General features: G+C 39.7%; 1 protein-coding gene across 4 annotated transcripts in view; it reads left to right on the forward strand.

The window, feature by feature from the left end:
• Positions 1-22,785, forward strand: part of AP2A2 (adaptor related protein complex 2 subunit alpha 2) — a 46,246-nt gene that overhangs the window by 14,471 nt on the left and 8,990 nt on the right. For 2 of the 4 annotated variants that reach the window (XM_055722383.1, XM_055722386.1), the window contains exons 3-14: positions 8,782-8,924; positions 9,555-9,748; positions 13,508-13,637; positions 14,674-14,775; positions 15,883-15,991; positions 16,502-16,649; positions 17,077-17,245; positions 18,363-18,500; positions 19,601-19,783; positions 20,837-20,934; positions 21,108-21,339; positions 22,202-22,375. In XM_055722383.1, coding sequence (XP_055578358.1) covers positions 8,782-8,924; positions 9,555-9,748; positions 13,508-13,637; positions 14,674-14,775; positions 15,883-15,991; positions 16,502-16,649; positions 17,077-17,245; positions 18,363-18,500; positions 19,601-19,783; positions 20,837-20,934; positions 21,108-21,339; positions 22,202-22,375 — 1,820 coding nt within the window. Of the gene's footprint in view, positions 1-8,781; positions 8,925-9,554; positions 9,749-13,507; positions 13,638-14,673; positions 14,776-15,882; positions 15,992-16,498; positions 16,650-17,076; positions 17,246-18,362; positions 18,501-19,600; positions 19,784-20,836; positions 20,935-21,107; positions 21,340-22,201; positions 22,376-22,785 lie in introns of all 4 variants that reach the window. The other 2 variants (XM_055722382.1, XM_055722385.1) reach the window with 1 other exon arrangement.

Raw genomic sequence — 22,785 nt, forward strand, 5'->3', positions numbered from 1 at the left:
ATAGTTCAAGGGTCTACCAGCAACCTGCATACAAGAGTAGCAGCCATTTTTCATAGTTCCAACTGTATGATGAAAGTAGATCTTACTGCCTAGTAAATTTAAGCATAAAATTGTAACTTTTAAGTAAAGCAGTTGAACATAAAAGCAAGATCTATACTAGGCAAATTAGTGTATCTTTCAGCTAAAGAGACTGAGTTTGATGAAAAACTGTTTAATAAGTTTCTGTACACTTAAGTTAGTCAAAGTTTCTTGTTACTTTGTCTTTCAACTAGTTTGTTCATTAATCTGGAAGGTATAGCCACAAAGACTACTTGTTTTCTCTTGGTCTGTGTTTGTAAAACTACTTGCTGTCAGCAGCATTATTATTTGTCAGTTGTTGCTGGAAATTCATTTGAACACCTAAATTTCTTACTTAATTTTTCAGACTGAACAGATGTTTTGAGAAAGCAGCATGTTACCTTCCCTGTAGCTATATTAACAGTTACTCCACTTATGCCCTTCTATCATGAAGAACAACTAGAGGTTAATGCCTGGCTGGAAACCTTCCTGCAGTCATACTACCACAGAAATCTAGTTCTTTCAGCAGCTTGACTTCAGGCTACACCACCTTTTTTGTCTTGATTTAGTTGATGGGCAAGCTTTAGTTTGTAAAACCTAATCGGTTTTTCATTAATGGACCTGTAAGCTTTTCAGACGAAGTCACCAGTTTGCAGTGAAGGTCTGAAAACTTCAAAAGGCATAAAAAAAGTGAAAGTTACTGAAACTGCTGTAGAACCTCACTGCCAGCTGTATGTTCCAGTGTGCACAAAGCATGAAAGAGGTTCTGTCAAACCTTCTTGCTTCACTGCTAGAGTCAAACATGCTGTTGTAAAGGAGTGCAATAAGGAATTGCAGAGGTGTTCATGAAGTACTAACTTGGAGGGATATAGTCCCGTTCTTGCTGTTTGGCTGTGGTCAAATCCTGTTGAGTAATAGTCTTGAGGTAGGAGTAGTTGGTACCTCACTTGCTGCTTACTACTCCAACTCCTTGATTTTGCACCTGATGAGAAAAACTTTAATCTATGAGCTGAAATGAAGAAACTAAATTCAAACCTATTCCGTATGAAAGCTAAGCAATCTAGAAAAAATGATGGCTTATGTGTTTTGAATTAACACAAGTTAAACTCCATTTGGGTCCATCCACACCCGTTAACCTGCATACTTCTGTAAACTTAAGAGTGTGAAAGAAGTGAATCTGAATTGTTTGGGTACCACAGCAATCAATGCATCCTTTAAAATTCATGCTAATAATGATTATGCTTTGAGTGCACTTACCAGTAAAGTGCAATAAATCACAGAATGAACGCTGACACAGAATTAAATATTTTGTCATCATCGGTCATCCTGAGTCTTGCCCTGTGAAGAGCTTATGAACATGTATTTAGAAGGCTGCTAATATCACCTCTAGTAACAGGCTGCTTAACACATGCTAGAGCTAGTCTTCACTGTTCTTTCCTGTGCATGTCTTTCTAAAAGCAACAGTATAGCCCACTGTATTACTAACTTCAAGAAAACTTGGCAGTAATGAAGCTCTAAGTGAAATTACTTCTGTGAGAATACCATTCTCTGGTTAACAGAGGTAGTTGTGCTGTATCACTGAGTAATCATAGGTTAGAGATGATGATGGCACAGTTCATAAAAACTTGCAAGGTATTTTGTGGCTTATGTACAAAAATAGCTAAAAGTGTGTAGACAGCAAACTGGTTAATTGTGATGCAGGGGAGAAAAGATTATAGGGACCTTGAGCTGTGTAGAACAGTCAGGCAGTGATGAGAGAACAGAGTTGGTTTCAGCAAACTAGTGCGGTAAGTTCAGCATGCCTACTTTGTGTAGCATCTTGTAAGCACGGTTTAAATAGTTTTGAATAGATATCTGTGTGCTCTTTCAGTAGCTTGAATGAAAGATGACTATACCTTCCCATGAACTGATCCTCTATGGCTAGTATATTACTGCAGTTGCATGGGTTTCAGGTGAGAAAAAATCTTAATTAACTGAAGAGAATAATTTGATGTAGCCTGAACAAAAACTAGACATAAATGTCACAATTCGGAAGAAGCTGAGTTTGGACAACTTCTTTTGTAACTGCTTGAGGCCTTGAGAGTGTGAGGAGGTGATAGCTGTCTATCTTTCTGCTGCAGAAGTTCTGTGTGGGCTTTGTGCTGCATGGTTCTTGCTTGCAGAAGGACTGCATAAAAATAAACACACTCTCATAATGCGTTTTATTCTTGGTTTTAGTGGGGATCATTCAGTTTAGCCTAGTTTCTTTTTCTGTACCTCTGACTTCTAGAAATGTGTTTACATAGTACGGATGAAGACAACAGTGTGCCTATGAACTTAAGATGGAGTCCCTTGCTAAATAATTATGGGGAATACTGGAGCCCTGGGTTAATTACCTGGGGAGGAGATGCAGGTGTTGGGCTGGCTGCATTGCTGTAACCAGGGTGAGGTCTGACTTTAAGAAGCAAGGCTGACAGTACTGTTTCTTGACACAGGTATGTTCTTGCCTGAGAGTAGCATAAGAGACTGGTATGTGACAAGTATCCTTTCTTTGCTCTGGATATTTATGCTCTTCCACAGTACCTAGACCCCCACCCTATGTAACTTGCAAGATACATTCTTACACTGTTACACACAGAGGCTAAGTATTTGTTCTATCATGAAAGCAGCTGGCAAGCCTGTTACCTGCCTTAGGTTTGGGTAACCTGCTATTTAAAATACCCTTGTACTTAATAGGCTGGGATGAGGCTGTATGTCTCTGGAGAAGCCATACTTTTCTGGAACTGATGGGACATAAGGCTATGGCTTTGGGTTCTGATCTGGCTTCTGTGCTCCAAGCTCAGGAGGAATCTAGAATCCCTTTACTTAAGGGGACTTTGTCTCCTGTTTCAGCATGAGGAAGCTCTGTTGCTGAGGTCAGTGTGTCCTTGACGGTTGCTTTAAATGTTTCTGCATTAACTGAGATAAGATGTGTGTAGTAGAGAGAAACTACACCAGTGTAAAAAAGCAGAAGCTGTAGGAGTTCAGCGTTTCTCCACACTTTTCCATTTTTACATATTCAGACTGTAAGCTGATTTTGCTGCCATGCTTGAGCCAAACTGAAGTCTGTCAGAATAGTAATTGCTTTGTAAATGAGTGAGGAAAAATCTGGTTTATTTGTTGTGTCATTTTGACCTCTCTGAGCAGAATTTGCATACTAATGAAACTGCCTGCAAATCTGTAAGTTGTTTGTGCGGTCGAAGGAACTTTGTTCTCTGCTTGTTCTGTTTTCCAGATCTGGCATTAGATTTTAGTTTTGTTCTAATTGCTTAATAGGGTTTGTATTTATTAGAGCTTGTTTGCTACAAGAATTCAGACATGTAATGTATCTTAATTTTGGCTTGTGTAGAAGCATGCCAGTGTCACTTGATAATCTTTTTTCTTTTTTTTTTTTAACTTCAGCTCATTTGTTTTCCCAAATCTGAGCAAGTCTTCTCTATTGTCCCAAACTACACAGTAACGTTTTGCAGGAAGTTCAAGATAAGCCTCTAAATACCTGTGTTAAACAGAAGCTACTGTAACAGTAAACTGCTTTCCTGGCAGGCTGTGAAAGCATGGTCTTTGTATTTAAGGTGGGTCTGATTAGTCACAGTGTCCTCTGGTCATCTGAGAGATGTATGAAGGCAATCATACAGCAATAAAGTGTATTGTTGGAAGTAAAACCAGGCTTCAAATACCACCAGAGTTGTAGGGCTACTCTAGTAAAACTGTTCTGGTGGTAGTAGTGTGGTAACTAACCCTTACAAATCCATAAGCTAGTATTTATCTGCCACAAATATTTGGCTTTTCATTTAGAAGTCTTGGACTGTCACTCTTACTGAAAGAAATTTGTCTTGGAAGTATAAATACATTTGTAAAAAGCAACTTCATTTTTCTTGGCCTCTAAGCTAGTTGTAGGCTTTCTTATACAGTATAGCAATGGATTGCTGTCAACTGCATGAACAACCTAGGAAGGATGCACACTGAATCAGAGACCCACTTAAGGGTGTTATTCATTCTGTTTTGCATAAGCCCTGACTGCAGTTTTAAAAGCTAAGATTGTATTGTCTTTGAGATGGCAATTGAACTTCTGAATGCTGGTGAGACTAGGTTTGTCAGGCCTTCTGTGAGATTTTCACTTGGGGGCAGGACTTGTCGTCCTCTCTGGTTGGTAGCAGGCTCTGTAACTGTGCAGCAGGCTGGCTTGTAAGTGTACTGAATTAGATTCAAAAGCAGGTGCTGTTTTTTAATTCATGGTCCAAATTAGAAATGGAAGGTGCTGCCTGGAAACTAAAGGGTCTCATAACACATTTTTACCTTATTTCTTCCTTTTTGGAAGGCTGTGTGAAAGAGATCTCTGCGCAATGAAAACCAAAACTTCTCTGTTGCAATGGTAGAGGGGTGATGCACAGAAATGTGAAAACAGTAATTCTTTCTTAATAATAGTACTATTTGCTGATCAGCTTAGAAAAATTACTAATAAACTTTCCAGGGAAAGCAAGTAGCCCTTGAAATGCCCAGTGTGCTCAAAACCTGCTGACGTGCGTTCTGAATCCTTCCTGTTTCTGCTGACTTGATTTGCAGTACTTGCTAATGTTCCCGAAAGCATTCTAAAATGAGCTGAGTTAAAAGAAATGATTGTGTATTGCAATAAAGATAACAGAACATGTGAAATTTCCTTCTGCTCTTGTTTGGATGTTTGCTTTAGGCTGGGGGAAGCTGTGCTATTTTAGTATATGCTTAAGCAATGAGACTTGTTAGTAACATTTAAAATAGAACTTTTATAACTTCGTAAATGCTACATGGAGGTGGGGGGGGGAGAGGAATTGAGTATTTAAACTTGAAATTTCAGTAAGAATCTGAATCGGACTTCTTCAAAACACAGCTGGAGTTCGACAACTACAGTGAGAGCTTTGACTGCAATGCTCTTACTTTCAAATACCTCAGCTAATAAAATAATATAATTTAAAAAAAAAATAGTTCCCAGCAATAACAGAACATCATAAGGCTTTAAAGAAGAGTTATACGAACTGTTACTTGCCTTAGCTTATAGGCTTGCCTGTTACTGAGAACCTTCACATCGACTGTAGTTCTGCAAACAAGGCCCAAAAGCTTTTGAAAGCAGCCAGTGAACTGTATTTTTTGTCTTAAAGTGTTTCAGGTACTGATTTTAAAATACTGTTCTTTGATAGCACATGATGGAGAAGGAAGCTGCTTTTTAAGGAAACGTCAGCGTGTTTTGAGCTTGATTGTGTGGCGTAGCTTCTATCAGGAGTGCTTCAAATACCCCAAGATCCAAGGACTTTGCTAATCTGAGCTCTTAAAGTACTGCTATCTTGGAAGGATGTAACATTTTAAATAGCTGGGTCCTAAACTTTGGGGGGGGGGGGGGGGGAAACCCCAACTGCTATACTTTGTTGTGAACATCAGTGTGGTTTGGAGTATACATACTTTCATCTGCTTATGTTCCTCATTAAATGAGTTACAATGTTCTGTACTCCCTCTTCCCTTCTGGTCTCACGAAGTCAACACCAGATTCATTTGGGAAGGTGAGAGAATAGGGTTTATACTTGTGACTTTGTGTATTGCTGATGGATCGTACAGTAACAGACAGCTGCAGTTCAATCTCTTGGACTCCCAGGAGCTCAAGTCTTGGAGACTAGTTAGAGTTTTTTCACTTATGGTCATGTTTTTACGTGAAGGCTACTTTCTGACGCCTGTAGGCGTATCTGTATCTCTGAGAGAAGCAACTAATTACAGTAATGCTATTAAATACCACAGCAAGTCCTCACTTATGTGGATGTTTGCCACTAGAGGAGCACTGACGAAGATGGATTCAGCTAATTTAGTTTCCCCTTCTGTGAACCTTAATAGTATCTGGTAGTGGTATTCAGCATTACCTGTCCCTTTGTTCAGTCACCTGGAAACAGCTGGCTTGTCATGAGTTGGTGTGTTCTTACAAAGCAATATAAAGCCCCCCTGGCTTATTCACAGATTATTTCTCTTCCGTACCTCATGCAGAAGAGCAATTGGAAAAACAAATCTTGAGAGCTTGCAGAAACTTTTCCGAAGCAGCTGAAATATACATAAAAACTAAAGCTGTTGCTCTACCTTTTCCTGTGGCTTTTTTCTCTTGCTTCCCTTAAGGAAGGCAGGCATCTTTGATCTGCATCTCCCTGCTATGATGAGGTGGCAGGAAGCTTCAGCTCTTAAATACCTCCTATTATATTACTTTCCCAAGAAGATGGTACTCATTTCCCTTGTTGTAAGTACAGATGAGTTTATTCCTTGGCTGTTCAAGCCATAGTTTGAAGACCACAGCAGATAGACAGACATGGCTGAATATCTAGTTTTCCCTCTGGCCATATTGCTTCCAAAGAAGAAAAAAAACCAAACAAAACCAAAGAAACACATACACACTAAAAAAAAACTCCACTTCAAAACAAAACAAACCTTTCTCCCTCTCAGTCTGGATGTTTCACTCTGGTTCTTCTAATGTTAAATCAGACTTCTAGTAAAGCAAACTGCCCTGGATTTGTTTGCTGATTCAGCAGGAAAATAGCCTTATGGCAGGAAACGGTAAATGTGATGTGAAGAAAACATCTTTGGACAGCATTCTGCAGAACTAGCTGTTGTCAGAGAATCTTTACAGGATCCAGTGTAGTGGGATTTCACTGTCATGAGTATATTTGGTAATGCTGTTTCATGTATCCAATTAATGTGACGTTGTGTTGGCTTCTGTGGTATAGAGCTGAAGGCAATTTTTCTTTGTGCAGCATAAAAACAGCTTTAAGGTAAAGCTTCTTTTTGTTGGCAAGTGATAAGCTGTCTGTGCCAGTTCAAATCTGAATCTGTAGACACTTTTTAAGGTATCGTTTTCTGTATTAACATAACAGTTGTGTGCTTCAATCTGTCTTCTCAGCTGAAATAAAACTAAGTAAGTTTCTAGAGTAAAAATAGAAACCAACCTACCAAAATGCATAGCTGCAGCCTGTAGACATAACCTTTTATCATCTTCTACTTAAGCGTGCCAGTATTCTTTCTCTTGGTTCGCTAGTATTACATGGCTTCACACATTGATGGTAGTGTTCAATCCGTCACAAGCTAAATTTATACTGGTAGGTTTTCATTGCTGTCATGTGGTCAGCGAGTGTAGCATGAAATCTATGGGAGCTGTAGATACGTGGCATGAGAAATCTAACCTGCTTCTGCACCACTGGATGAGAAGGAAGTAGGAGATGCTTCTATACTATGATTCTTTATTATATATTTAGCTGCCTATTACATAAATCTGAAGTTTTAAAAAAAATGCAGCTTGGAGCTTTTTTCATGAGGGCAATGAGTTAGGGATATGTTATTTAAGCTTTACTTTATGCAATCCTGTTCTGGCTGAACTTGCCCATCACTAAGGAATACACACTGGTATGACAGATTAGTTATTCTGGGCTTAGAATGCAGAAGCTGAGGAGCTTATGTAGCCTTTTAGGCAGCAGTGTCTATTAAAATTTTGCTACCCTGACTGAACTTGTTAGCATTCAGGCTTGCCTGATCCAGTGGGCACTCCTTTGTCTCCTGATTTGGGATAGGGAAGGAATGTTCAGCAGAGAGTGTATGTTCATGTGTAGCCCTTCAGGAAAAGTGGTCTGGCTGATGAGCTGTAAGCTGCTGTACTGTCCCATGTAGCTTTTACAAGTTTCTACAATACAGCAGTACTGCAACATAAGACAAAATCTATTTAGGATGCATTTTTCTTGGAAAACTGAAACACTTATGAATACTTTGATTTTACAAACACTTCATGGTAATCTCATTACATCCCAAAGCCTTGAAAAAATATATGAATCTCTTCACTTTATCATTCTAAAAAGACTTGCTGTTTTTATTTTCTTGCTACCTAGTTCTCTACTGTAGTGTACTTCAGGAGGTGTGTTAAGACCTTTAACTGTGATAAAGATTTTGTAATTGGTTTAACAAGAGGGCATGTGTATGAAAGATACAGCTGCTCTTAGCAGAAGCAGGAAAAGCAAAATCTAATAAATGCATATGTATTGTCTCTTTGCAGGAAAATACTTCAAGGACATAGCAGGATAATTCAGGGACTAGATGACAGCATTATTTCATGATTGTCCTTTAGGGTGGAATTAGCACTAAAATATTTGGGGTTTTTTTCCCCTTAAATGAATTTCACACTTGGAGAAGTATTTAAAACTAGTACTATGTGAATGTCTTGTTGAAAAAGATGAGCTATCACTTAATCGGTGTGGTGAATTTTCCTGTCTCGAGCTATTAGGAAGAGCTACAAGCTACCTGTTTTATGACTGAGACTATTTTTTCTCTAAAACTGAGGAGTTGTTTGTCTGACATCTGTTGATAATGGTTTGTGATAACTTTCGTGTGTTCAGCACAAAATGTAGAGACTTATACCCCTTTAAATCGGGGATAAGTGGGTATATTTAGCATTTTGCTTGCTGTAGAGTGAATAGAAGCTAATAATTAGCACATTTAAAATCTGTGGAATTCAGATACTGCAATAGCTGAACCCTCAGTTTGTCCCTCTACTGTAGGGTGATATGTAGTGAATCAAGTGTCAATTTTAATTGCTATGTCCAACTGTAAATCTTCTTACTGTTAAGGTATGATGAGGTACCTTAGTGGAGCTGCGGAGGAAGGAGAACGGGATATAGGAGCAACATAGACTTAATTGTTCTTTGTTTCTTTGCTTTCCAGGTGACAAGGCTCTGGATGGTTACAGTAAGAAAAAATATGTCTGCAAATTGCTTTTCATTTTTCTTCTGGGGCATGACATTGACTTTGGTCACATGGAGGCTGTAAACCTGCTCAGTTCCAATAGATACACAGAGAAACAAATTGTGAGTAACTCTGTCTCTATATAAGATAGGCTGTTCTGTCTAATATCCTGTCTTGGCTGTGTAGTCTGTAAAGGACTTTGCTTCATTCCAGCGTGCCCCCATCCCCCCATCTTAAAAGCCTTATTTTGAATCCAATAGCGATTCTGAAGTTTAAACACCTTTGTGTACAGGGAATCTTGTACTAATGGTAAAAGCCTAAAGTGTGTACTCTGTGTAGAAATTATTATTCTTGCTAAGAAACTGCCTTGAGTCTTGCATTAAAAGGTAAGTAACCTCTTAATTTTCAGAACATCTCTTTAAATCTTCCTAGGTGAGGCTGTGTTTATCAGGCACATGTAAGTTAGTAGTGTTTGAATAAGCTGAATTCTTGATTTGCTCCCATTCATCTAAAATGATCTTTTGAGTATATGCTGAAATAGATTGATGAAACACTTAGTAAATTAGGGTATCACTAAACTTACTAATTTTTGCTTATTTCACTTAATCTTTATAACCTCTTCTCTGCTGTCTGAATATTTATTTCTGCCCATATGTTTTGGATTGGAGGAGAAATATATGTCTTGGAATGACTTGTGGCATTAACAGAAGTCAGCTAAAATCAATTTTCATTTTCCTTTTTCTGAATCACAGGGATATCTCTTCATCTCCGTACTAGTGAACTCTAACAGTGAGCTGATTCGTTTAATAAACAATGCGATCAAGAATGATCTGGCCAGCCGCAACCCCACCTTCATGGGGCTTGCTCTGCATTGTATTGCTAATGTGGGTAGCCGGGAGATGGCGGAAGCATTTGCTGGAGAAATTCCAAAAATACTTGTAGCTGGGTAGGTATGGCATGTGTCCTTCAAATACAACACCAATAAGCCTTTTCAGTTACTTGGTTCCATTGCAGCAGCTTAATCTATGCTTAGGAGCTATACAGCCCTGGGCTTGCAGTACAAATAGTGACTGTGTGCTGGTTTTAGCTGGTATAGAGCTAACTTTCTTCGTAGTAGCAAGTATGGGGCTGTGTTTTGGATCTGTGCTGAAAACAGTGTTGATAATGCAGATATGTTTTCATTATTGCTGAGCAGCGCTTGCACAGAATGAAGGCCTTTTCTGCTTCTCACGCCACCCCAACAGCAAGTAGGCTGGGGGTGCACAAGATGCTTGGAGAAGACACAGCCAGGACAGCTGGCCCCAACTGTCCAAAGGGATCATAGAGTCATTGAGGTTGGAAAAGGCCTTTGAGATAGTCGTGGGTTAACACTTGGATTTGACAAACAAGTCCACCACTAAACCATGTCCCTAAGCACCACATCTATGCATTCCTCAAACATCACCAGGGATGGTCATTCCACTGCTTTCCTGGCAGCCTGTTCCGATGCTTGACAGCCCTTTTAGTGAAGAAATTTTGCCTAACATACAATCTACACCTCCCCTGGCACAACTTGAGGCTGTTTCCTCTTGCCCTGTCACTTCTTACACAGAAGAAGAGACTGACCCCCCACCTGCCTACGGTCTCCTTTCAAGTAGCTGTAGAGAGCAGTAAGGTCCCCTCAAGCCTCCTTTTCTCCAGGCTAAACAACCCCAGTTCCCTCAGCTGCTCCTCACAGGAGTTGTGCTCCAGCTCTGTTGCCCTTCTCTGGACACGCACCAGCACCTCTATGCAGCTCTTGAGGTGATGGGCCCAAAACTGAACACAGGATTTGAGGGGTGTCTTCACCAGTGCTGAGCACAGGGGAACAATCACTGCCCTGGTCCTGCTGGCCACACTATTTTGGGTAGAAGCCAGGATGCTGTTGGCCTCTTTGGCCACCTGGGCATGCTGCTGGCCCATGTTCAGCCAGCTGTCAGCCAGCACCCCCAGGTCCTTTGCAAATGCACTGAGGGTGCATTCAATCACCTTGTCCAGGTCATTGATAAAGGTACTAAACTGATCTAGTCCCAGTACTGAGCCCTGAGAGAACACCACTTTTGAACTGGCCACCAGCTATGAAGCTATGCTAAGCATATAAAGTTGGGGGAGGGGATGCTTGGAGTGATGGAGTTGTGTCTTCCCATGTAACTGTTACGTGTGATGGAGCTCTGCTTTCCTGGAGATGGCTGAACACCTGCCTGCCAATGGGAAGGAGCGAATGAATTCCTTGTATTGCTTTGCTTGTGTGCGTGGCTTTAGCTTTTGCTATTAAACTGTATCTCAACCTGTAAGTTTTCTCACTTCTACCCTTCTGATTCTCTCCCGTATCCCACCCTGGGGATAGTGAGCGAGCATATGGGGCTTAGTTGCTAGATGGGGTTAAACCGCAACAGTGGCAATTTCCAGTAACTGCCGATACTTTGATATGCCTGAGCATGGAGGCGCTTATATACATGTGCAGGTACAATATGGAAACAAAGACTCTGTCAGTATCTTGCATAGGATTTTAAAGCTTTGTTGTGATCCAGGTTTAGTTCTGTGGATCCAGCTGTGATGAAGTTTTGTGGCTGTGAGCCCTCCTGAAATGTGTGTTACTTTCCCTTATCTCTCCTGATGAAAAGAAGAAATAAATGAACCAAAATAGGTCTACGCTACAAATTTTGTTATAAACTGAAGTTCTTATTTAAATGGTCCTGACTTCATAAGGAATGTGAGAATATTCTGCTGTGTGAACTTTCTTGCTTCCCCTACTAGCCATGTAAACACAAATTCCTGTAAATGAGAAATGGTCACTACTAATTTTCTAACTTTCCCTTTGTGTAGATAGAAGTCTCTAAACAGACCTGGCAAATGTCTGGAACTAAGTAAATCTGAAATGAAACTTGTGATTGCAGGGCTAATTTATTTTGGAACTTAAAATGTGCAAGTGCAAACAGTGCGTTTAAACTGTCTTATGGATATGAAATGTTTTTTTCGAGTATGCATGGATCTTGTTTTATAAAAAACTAATGTGTTACATTAATATTAAAAAAGCAACATGTTGCACAAGAACTGTATTAATTCTCCAAATGTCAAGCACTGGAGCTTGCAAGTGTTGGAAATGTGCTTGCTTATGCAACACTAATTTTGACTGTATTATGTGCACTGTCTGAGTTGGTGACAAGAGGAAGGATATAACGTGATACATAGTTGTAGCAAGAGTCTTAGGAAATACTTCCAAGTGCCTTGAAATAGTGTCTCTATAATGCCACGCTTGAATACTGTTACTATTTTGTGGAGCTGCAATGTAGTATGGGCCAGAAAGAATCATAAGCAGCTGGCATATGATGCTCAGTATGGGTCTGGTCTAGTGGAGGAAATGGGGAGAATCTATCATGTACCTCCACCTTTCTCAGACATGGAATTCCCTATGTAAAGGTGCATGTTTAGGGATGGCACGTTCTGGGCCCCCTGTCTGGCTTGTTGCTGTCCTGTCCTGCAGTGCCCTTGCCAGGTGCTGTTCTCCATGTGGCATAGTGGAGACAACACTGAGTTGTGGGGTTCTAATGAGATAACATTAAAAAAAGTTTCATAAATTTCACTTGGGGTGATCAATACAGATAGAGCACAGCACCTTTAGTCCAGACTTGTTTGAACTTTTGAGTGTTGTTTATATTCCAAGATCAGTCTTCAGGGCATGATTCCTCTTGCATTTTCAAAAGAATGTACACACACTTTTATATATATAAATATGTCTATGTACGACATGAGTGACCTGTGCAGAATGAGCGCTGTCAATTAAACTTGCAATGTCAGTGTAGCTCCTTTGGCTTGAATTATAAATTGGAGGGAAGGAGTGGTCAGGGAGGGGAGGAATAGGTTTTTGGGTTTCTTGGTGCATCTTTTTTTTAACCAAGGTACAAATTGATCTATGGAAAATTGGTAAATTCATAAAGAATGGGTGGACTTAATTTCTGCTGAGTATGTGGAGGTTGCTGAACATTTAAGCAAGATTGCACATATAAACTGCCTCTTAAAACTATGACTGCTAATGCTCTGTACGTTTTTTGGCTGTTGTTTGTGCAATAAACAAAATGCTTAGTTGACTGCTTTATGAAAGGGAGTTCGGTGAACTAGAATAGTAGCATGCTGATCTTAAAATATTCCGTTTCTGTGCCAGCAGCATGGATGGCAAGGTGAAGAGATTTGTGGGTTGCATGCTTGGTGATAGCTAGCCAACTTGCATGGTAGCTGTAGGTACTGACACTGTTGAATAGTTAATGATTTGTATTTAATATGCAGGACCTATCAGGAGATCCAGCTTTGGTTAAAAGCATAGTAGTGTACCTTAGCTGTTCAAGTCAGGCTTGTTTTTTTGATTAGATGAGCTTGTGCTTGTCTAATGGTGAACTTTAAATTCTGATTTGAAGATTGTGAAATGTCATTCTGAGTTGCAGAGAATCATAACAGAGGCTACTCGGCATATGTAATGGTTGAAAACTTGATTGGTTAAGCTTACTGGACAAAATTAAGAACAGCAAATACTGTAACATAGGAAGAATTAGTGAACTGCTGTTTCACCTTCTCTTGAAAAGATGCTGCCTGGCTAGGGATGCCGAGTCAGTGCAGACTAGCGTAATGCTGGCCTGCAAGGATTGCTGTGACTTAATCACTGTATTTTTAAGTCCATATTTATGTCTTGCAGAGATACTATGGACAGTGTGAAGCAGAGTGCTGCGTTATGCTTGCTGCGTTTGTACAGAACTTCGCCTGACCTTGTCCCCATGGGAGACTGGACATCTAGAGTGGTGCATCTCCTTAATGATCAGCACTTGGTAAATCGGCTTCATTATGTTTCTTGGGCCTACTCTGTATGGAGAATGACGCAGCTTCTGCTGTTAAATACGCTGTTGATTTATTTCTTCTTGAGTCTTTCAAGCAAGTGGGTTGCTGTTTTCTTCAAGCTTTGGTAAACAAAACCTGGTCTTGAATGCTTCCAGGGATGGGGCATCCACAGCTTCTCTGGGCAAACCTGTTCCAGTGTTTCACCACCCTCAATAAAGAATATCTTCCTAATACCTAAATCTATTATCTTTCAGCTTAAAACTATTACCCCGTGTTCTGTTGCTATGTGCCCTTATAAAAAGTTCCTCTCAATCTTGTGCCTTATTGATCCTAAGTCATATGGCATAGGTGTCGTACTCATTTTCCTAGGCATTTTAACATCAGACCTGCACTAAAAATGCAAGGCGTGGTTTGTCAGTGCTTGGACTTCCTTGTTCTGTGGTGTCCACATTGTCATTCTTACCTTGCTAGTTCAGAAAAACCTATTGGTCTTGATAAAAGGCTCTACTTTTCTTCCTGTAATACTTAATTTATGAAAGTAAGGCTATTAAGACCTGTGCTTCAGTGGTAATAAAGAATGCTTTAGTCTGCAGTAATATGTTTGTGTTATGCAAAGCACTTTCTTCATGTTGGGTTGTCAGAACCCTTTCCTGGATGATCTGCTGCATCTTCTTTCTTCTGCTTATGTTTCTCTTGTGTAATAAGGCAATTTGCATCCAGACTTTATTTTAATACTAGCTCTCTTATTTTAGATGTACCGTACAAGTACGAAGCAAAGCTATACAAAAATAGCATGAAATGCTCTGCAGCTGTAGCAGTATTATGTTGTTGAAAATCCTGTTGTATTTTGAAGATGTCTAATTGGTCTAGCTGCTAGCCAAATAAAGGGCTTTTTAATGTGGGGCTTTGTCAGGGGGATAAACTTAAGGTTTTTTTTAAATATACAACAAAATTGAAGTGAAAGGTGTTAATTGGCAGCATCTTAGGCTGTTACAAAATTGATTGTGTTGCTTTGTTGTTTTCTAGGGTGTGGTTACTGCAGCTACAAGTCTGATCACCACTTTGGCACAGAAGAACCCAGAAGAGTTTAAAACTTCAGTCTCCTTGGCAGTGTCTAGATTAAGCAGAGTGAGTCTGATGATAACCCTGATAATACTTCACTGTTGCTTAATTTACACAGCTTTCTAGGTCAGGTTTGCTTACTGTTGCTTATTTATTCAGCTTTCTAGGTCAGATTAGTTTAGTGTACCATTAAAAGCAAAGGTGATTCAGTTTCACTGTATAGCTTGTTCAACTAACCTCTTTTAACGCTTGCTGCTTACCAGGACAGAAAACTGCATTGTCTTGCCCAGGCTCTCTTTTTGTAATCTTTGCTATGGTTCCAAGTCTATGCATCAAAAAGGTGTCGTTCTCTTTCTACTTAGCAACTCTGTTTGAGAGAATCTTCATGATGCAGTTGAGTGTTTAATCCTTGTTTTATGTTACTATAACCGCAAAGAGTAGCGGGATCAAAGACTGATTCTGCAAACTTCTGCACAGAACGCTCAAAAATACAGCCCATACTTTTTAACTGTATCAAAGCTTCTTACAAGATCTGTTGTCTTCCTGTTCCCCCTTTAGAGCTGCTGCTAGGTTAATAATCATCAGTATTTCATACCCTGTAAATGGGTGTAGCGGTTAAGCAGGGGCAGGGGGTGCAGCAAGGAGTGGCAAGAAGTTTCTGTAAGTTAGCATTGTGTGCTGGAAAACTTAGGCTACTTTTCTGTTTGTTTTTGTTGGTTTTGCTTTGTCTTTTGGAAGGTATGCAAGACATGGAAGGATACTACTTAACAAAGGTAATTTAGACCCAGATTTATGTGGTGTTACACCCAAGGTTACTTGTAGTCCAGAGAAATTTAATTTCTTTTCAAATGTGAAGATTTGTCTAATATTTAAAAGCAAGAGAGTACTGAGAGAAGGGCACAGCTGTACTGTAATGGAGCAGCAAGAATTAGCATTTATTTGAGCAAAGTAAACTTAGACTACTGTATCTGTGAAAATGAATTTCTATTAGTAAGGACTCTGATATAATATGACAACTTGCACCTAATTAATCTACCAAATTAAACAGTAGTTTTGTGACATAGTTTTGTAAGCTTCTGTCAAAGGTGACCTGCTGTGTTCTTTGGGTCCCCCTCATCATTGTGCATCATGTAAGTCCAGTAGTTGACATCATGCTGTCTGCTTATTTTACAGATTGTGACTTCTGCATCAACAGATCTTCAGGACTACACATACTACTTTGTTCCTGCTCCTTGGTTATCTGTGAAGCTCCTGAGGCTGTTACAGTGCTATCCACCTCCAGGTAATGCACAAATCACAACAGTGGCCGTTTCTCTTACTCGGTATGCTGTCTCCCAAGAGCTACTGTGCTGTGCTGTTACCTTAACTTGGAGTGCACACACACTGTCCTAAGACAAGGATATTGACGTCTGTACTCCTGAGTGTTTCAGCTTGTTAAAATTAAACACAGTGTAATTCAAAAGGCCACGTAGCTTAGAGCAAGGTGTCAAACTGGTGTGCATCTTACAAACCAATTGCAACTACAGTTTTAAATGTTCTTTAATGTTATCAACTGTATTAAAGCCTTGAAACTTACTACGGTGTAGATCGCGTTTGGCTTGGCTTTTGTTCTCACCCAAATAGAACTATGACTTAGAATTCTTTTGCCAACTTTATATTGCGGGAGGGTGAGCTGTTTTTGATGGGTCAGAATACTGCAGTTTATTCAGATTTAGCAAGGTGGAAGGCCTGAGGTAGTGATTAGGGTATTGAGCAAAGCGAAGTTGTCCAACGGCTTGTTCTTCTCCAGAAGACCCTGCGGTACGTGGTCGTCTAACAGAATGCCTGGAAACTATTCTTAACAAAGCACAGGAGCCACCAAAGTCAAAAAAAGTACAACACTCAAATGCAAAGAATGCCGTGCTGTTTGAGGCAATAAGCTTAATTATACATCATGACAGGTGAGCTGTGAGAACACTTCTATTGAGAGGAATGTTTAAGTGAAAAGCTGTGGCTTTGTCTTGAACACTAAATGGAATTTTACTGGGAGGGAAGGGGAGGAGAACAGAATATGAAGTTGCTTGCTAGACTGGGACGCAACCACAGCAATGAAATTGAACAGTATTAATGAACTGTGGTGCTGTCAGCATACTTTTTATTGCTTTGTTTCTTGCTTCTAGGTGTTTTTGGTATTTTGTATTGACCCTACCACTCTAGTCCAACTGACATTATTTGCTCATAGTACTTGAATTTTCATTTCACCAGTGAGGCGTTCTGGCAGACACTGAGACATTTAAAGAAATTTCCACTGCAGAAATAGTATTCTATATTGGGTATTCTCAAACCTGTTGCTTTTAACCCTTTCACTTTCTCTCCTGTTCTGTGCAGTGAGCCAAATCTACTAGTCCGTGCCTGTAACCAGCTAGGTCAGTTCTTGCAGCACCGAGAAACTAATTTGCGTTACCTAGCACTGGAAAGCATGTGCACGCTTGCCAGCTCTGAATTCTCACATGAGGCTGTGAAAACACACATAGAAACAGTTATCAATGCATTGAAGGTAAATATTTAAGTGTGCAATTCTGTTTTGAGTGTTGTCTTCTCCCCTGCCTCAATGCCCTCTCCCCCACTGCCCTAAGCCCCCTATCCCTAATTAAGCTAATGATACTTTGAGACCGAATGAGTTATTCTCAGGAGTTTGCTTTAGGTTTTTTCTTTAATCCTGCAAAATCTTGCTGTATTGGCAACAATATAGGTCAGCTTCAGTTTTTCTGCAGCTTGCTAGTAAATCTGACGCTTGCAGCTGTGGCCCCTGTGATACTGTGGTAACTCCTCAAGCTGCAGGCTGAAGATGGATAATTCTTTATGCTGGGAAGATTTTGTTTTGCTACTGTCTTGCTGGTGTCAGACACTACTCCTACTGCAGTAGCTGATGAGGGGCAGTGGAGCAGATTAATTTCCGCTGCAGAATCAGACAGTCAGGAAACCAGAAAGACACATGCCCAGGCCATCTTCATGTGAAAAAGGAGTCAAAAGAGGAAGACTGATTTGCATGTAAATTTACTTGCACGCTTCAGTGTTTACATGTACTTTTTTCTTCCAAGCTCATGCTGTAGCATATTAATACATGTGTCTAACCTTCAAGTATGTAGCTGTTCTAGCTGGGCTTCTGTCGATACAAGGCAAGCCCAACACTAAACCTGCAGGTAGCTAAATCGTTCACTGGCCTGGTGACAATTTGACAATGTCAGCCAGTTATTAGTGCTTTTGTGGCCAGTAGTACCAGTTACCCAGTGCACAGCAGACCACAAACTCATTCATGTAGGGTAGTAGTGGAGTATTCTGTAGAAACTTCTCCATCCTTTCAGCACTTGCACGGATTTGAATATTATGCTACAGGAACAAAACCTGATGACTTGAATTTTTGTAATAATATCTAAAGGCAGGAAGCTGCTTGACTCTCCAGTGACTTTTTTTTCTAGGTGAAAGTGAGAATAACATGAGAAACTCATAGCTTTTGTGAAGGATATACCCAAGTTCATTCTGCATCTGAAAGATGAAAATGCATTTGTTTTAAATTTGATTATAGATTAGTGTTTGATCTCTTCAGTAAATTGCATGTGCTTTCCAAGTGAAGGTGAAATCATCTTGACTTTTTGCTGTGTGTCCTGTTGCAGACTGAAAGAGATGTAAGTGTACGACAAAGAGCTGTAGATCTCCTGTACGCAATGTGTGACCGAAGCAATGCCCAACAGATTGTGGCTGAAATGCTCAATTACTTGGAGACTGCTGATTATTCCATTAGAGAAGAAATTGTGAGAAATTTCTTTCCTTAATTTTTTCATAGCTGGGTTTGGCACCATATATGTCATTTATCAATCGGGATGCTGCATAGTCTGTAACAGAATCTTTTTTTCATGGTTCTTCTTTTTTTAAAAAAGAAAGTAACCTAAGACCTAAGTTTGTAGTCTAATAGCGAAGAATGTTCTTCATTTGGGTTAAACTAGAAGCATCAGAAGTTAGTAAGATAAGCAATTATTTGTAGGTAGAACTTCATACTGTGTATGCTGTGAGAATGTTCTCTGTCTAAGGACTCCCTAAACCAACACCTCGTCAGCTAAGAGAGGCGTGATCTCTATCTTCTTCTTCCAGCAGGAAAAGAGTGCATAAGCTGAAATACTCGTAATGACCTTCCTAGAATGGTAGCTAAAACCTGTACTTATGGAAATTACTTCGCTTAGTTAAGTGCTAAAGTCTTTTGCTCAGAGAAGTTAATGTTAATACTGTGTTAGCTGACTTACCTGTTGCACTGTCTTGTTGCTGTGGGCAGTCTACCCTGACTTGGCAGATAATGTAAATTAAATTCACTACTTGTAAAAGAACAGGTCAGTATAAATGCAACTGATAACAAATGATGTGGAGGTCTCTTCCTATGCTGATTGTTTGCTTCAGGATATAGGAAACTTAGTATGACCTGGAAAAGTCAGCTATATTTTGGTGAGTCTGGTCTGTCTCTGCTAGTTTGAGTTCCCACTTTTTTTTTAGATGTCTCCAGTTTCCTGCTTGCTTCTGTTGTGGTGTGATGGTTTTGATGGTGTCTTTATAGCAAACAAAACCAGTTTAATAAATTGCTCGTGATTGTGTAGGTACACAGTTGAAAAGTGACAGATGCAATATTTGATTGAGTTACGGGGAAAGCATTACGTACCTGGCAACTGGTGCATTCTGGCACAGAATGTCAATGTTTGTCTTCTAGCTGCAGGAGCAAGTGAGCAAGCTGATGTATCTGAAACTGAGGCTTCTGGGCTACCATGGGGTATCGCTAGGTGTATTCACTTGAAGCGTATTAAGTGAATCTTAATACACAACTCATGGTAGAAGCTAGTCAACCTTCTTTATTTTCTTATGTGTTCAGGTTCTGAAAGTTGCAATTCTAGCTGAGAAGTATGCAGTGGATTATACCTGGTATGTGGATACGATCTTGAATCTGATTCGCATTGCTGGTGACTATGTCAGTGAAGAAGTGTGGTACAGAGTTATTCAGATTGTTATCAACAGGGATGATGTTCAAGGGTATGCAGCAAAGACTGTTTTTGAGGTGAGAATGAGTTTTCAATTAACTTTCAAAGTGGCATAGGAATTGAGTAAACACCATGTGATCTAACAGGTGTGTGCGCTTCCCCATGCTAGGGAGGACTAAAAATACGATCCTGAATATTTCAACAGAACACTGCTGAAGCTTTCTGTAAAACTGGTAGTATAGATTTTTCAGAGCCAGAAACTGTGTTAAGCTGATGAGAAGCTTCTCCGGCTGAAGCTATGTAAAATATGCCTGGTACTGTTCTGGGGAGGGGAGGGGAGGGCGGGGTGGGATATGCTGAATTTTTCATTACTTTTGTGGATGGCATTGAATGAATGGCTTAGTAAGGAAATAACATCACCTGGAAAACTACTGAAATGTCATAAAAAAACTTTTTACAGGGGAGTGTGCTTTTTGTTTGAGTTTTCTGCATGCAGGAATACACAACAGTCAAAATAACTTGATGATCCTCTGGGAAGCGCATATCCATTCCTTCTTTTCAGGATCTGATAAATATGGAATTTGAACTATTGAAGGAAAACACTTTCAAATGTCTGGCTTTGTTGCTTTGACTCTGTTTGGATTCTTCATATGGGCTTTCCACTTTTTTTTTTACTTCCTTCCTTGAACATTTAAGCTGACTTCCAGAACTCATCCTTGCTATGTGTTTCTTCATACTCAATAAAGAGTATTTTTATTTTGGACAACTTCAACACATTCTTGCAAGATTTAAACAGAGTATATTAACATCCTTCCGACACTTCTAAAGATGTAAAAGGAAACCTAAGCACCTGTTATCTGTCCTCAAAATTCAACAGTGCTGCCAGATGCACCTAAGAGTGCTCTTAAGCAAGTAATACTTACGTTAAAGATTCTTCTATCAAGTCATACCACCTATTATGCCTCTTTCATAAGCATGCTCTCTGTAGTACTTAGACTGATGGTCCTGCTCTTACAGGAAGGTAGACTAGGAAACTGGACATGGAAGTGACAGAGAAGATCACTTTTGATACATTACAGATGTAACGTATCAAATTTGATACATTACAGACTGTTAATGTGTTCTTACAGGCCCTTCAAGCTCCAGCATGCCATGAGAATCTTGTAAAAGTAGGTGGCTACATCTTGGGAGAATTTGGAAATCTGATAGCAGGTGATCCAAGATCAAGGTAAAACACCTTCTAAAATACTGAACTGAAGTAGTAATGCTTTGTGTAAAGAATCTACTGTCTATTTAATATTCCTAAAGGCCAGCTAACAAATGATTAGGCTCTTGCTAGTAATGCACTAAGAATTACCATGTCTACAAGAACTGAACAAACTATTTTTCTTCCCATTTAAGTCCTCTCATCCAGTTCAACTTGCTACATTCCAAGTTTCATCTGTGTAGTGTTCCTACCCGAGCTCTGCTTCTGTCTACCTACATCAAGTTTGTGAACCTGTTTCCAGAAATCAAAACTACAATTCAAGATGTATTGCGCAGTGACAGTCAGCTAAAGAATGCTGATGTTGAGCTGCAGCAGAGAGCTGTTGAGTATTTGAGGCTCAGTACTATTGCCAGTACTGATATATTGGTAGGTATAAAGATTATTTATTATGCAGAACTCTTTAGTTATGTCTTCTGTCAAAAAGTAAAATCCACTAAACCTTACCTGATGGCTCAGAAATCTTAATGCAGGATTAAAGATCCACAATGTGGGTGCTGATTCTTTTAGTCTATTTAATTAATCTGCAGTCATCGTTAATATAGAGCTAAAATGAAAGTTGTTACTGCTCTAGTGGGACAAATAACCGTTAAAGCATGCTAATCCAGAGTTGGGAAGCCAGTGACACCTGGTGTAGTGCAGGGTCCTACAGTATTCAGATACCAAAAGGCTAGTGCTTTGTTTCGAGGGCTGACTTGATGGTGGGCAGGGAACTTGAAATTGTGCTGAGACTAGTAATATGTTTTGGTTTTTTTTTTTTTTTTTTTTCCCCTCTAGAAGTTCAGTGTGTTAACCTGATGCTCTCGGGTCTGGCCAGAGCATGGCACACTCAGCACGCTCAGTCTTAAGAGCTAATAAATGTGTAGGTCAGACTAGATCTGGGGTAATCTTCTGTGGCTTCAGTCTAGGCCTGCTTGAGTCAAGGACCATTGTCTGCTGATTTAATTCTCGCTTATTTTATTTCATAGTATGATACCAGAGAACCTATATGCCTCTGTTCTTTTAAACAACTGTTTTGAGAGGATTTCAGAAAGCTTTAAATTGCAGTGTTTTTTTTTTTTTAAAAAAAAAAGCAAGCAATCTATCTATCACTGCAATAAACTGCATACACCCTTACAGAGGCAAGAGCAGAAGTTACTACTCACACAGAAAATGAGTATCTTGTTGAAGACTCTGAAGCTGGTTTGACTTCTCTTGTAAGTTTAACTAATACACTTTTTCCTGTGATAAGGCCACAGTGCTGGAAGAAATGCCTCCCTTTCCAGAGAGGGAATCTTCTATTTTGGCTAAACTCAAGAAGAAGAAAGGCCCAGGCACAGTTACTGACTTGGAAGAGATCAAAAAGGAGAGGAGCTCTGATATGAATGGAAGTGCTGAACCTGCCTCTGTCAATGCCAGTGCTGTTGTGAGTTTAAAAGCTGTTATTTCACTAATTTGGAAGATGTGCAAATGAGAGAAGAATGGTTTCCTTAAAGTGGCTTTTTAGGGATTTAAAGTTTCTAATCTCAAATTTAAAACAGTGGGTGTTTATACCCCCGCTGTATGCTTGGATGCTATTTTGCTTTGGAAAGCTTATGTAAATGGGGACAAAGTGCAGCCTAAAAAAATTCTGTTTATGTTGATGCTTTTTAAAAATATTGCTGTAAACGTAGAAATGGGAATTTCCTTGCTGGTGAAATTTCAGTGAAGGTGAGACGATAAAATTAACATGCATAAAAGGAGTAACTTGAATTTCGAAGTATCAGCTGTTCTGCTTTGTCTAACATGGTAGATATTTTGCATCTTGTTTCAGGTTGTTACTGTTTTTACTAGAAT

Source organism: Falco cherrug, chromosome 10 (genome assembly GCF_023634085.1).
Source record: "Falco cherrug isolate bFalChe1 chromosome 10, bFalChe1.pri, whole genome shotgun sequence".
NCBI classification, from domain to species: Eukaryota; Metazoa; Chordata; class Aves; order Falconiformes; family Falconidae; genus Falco; species Falco cherrug.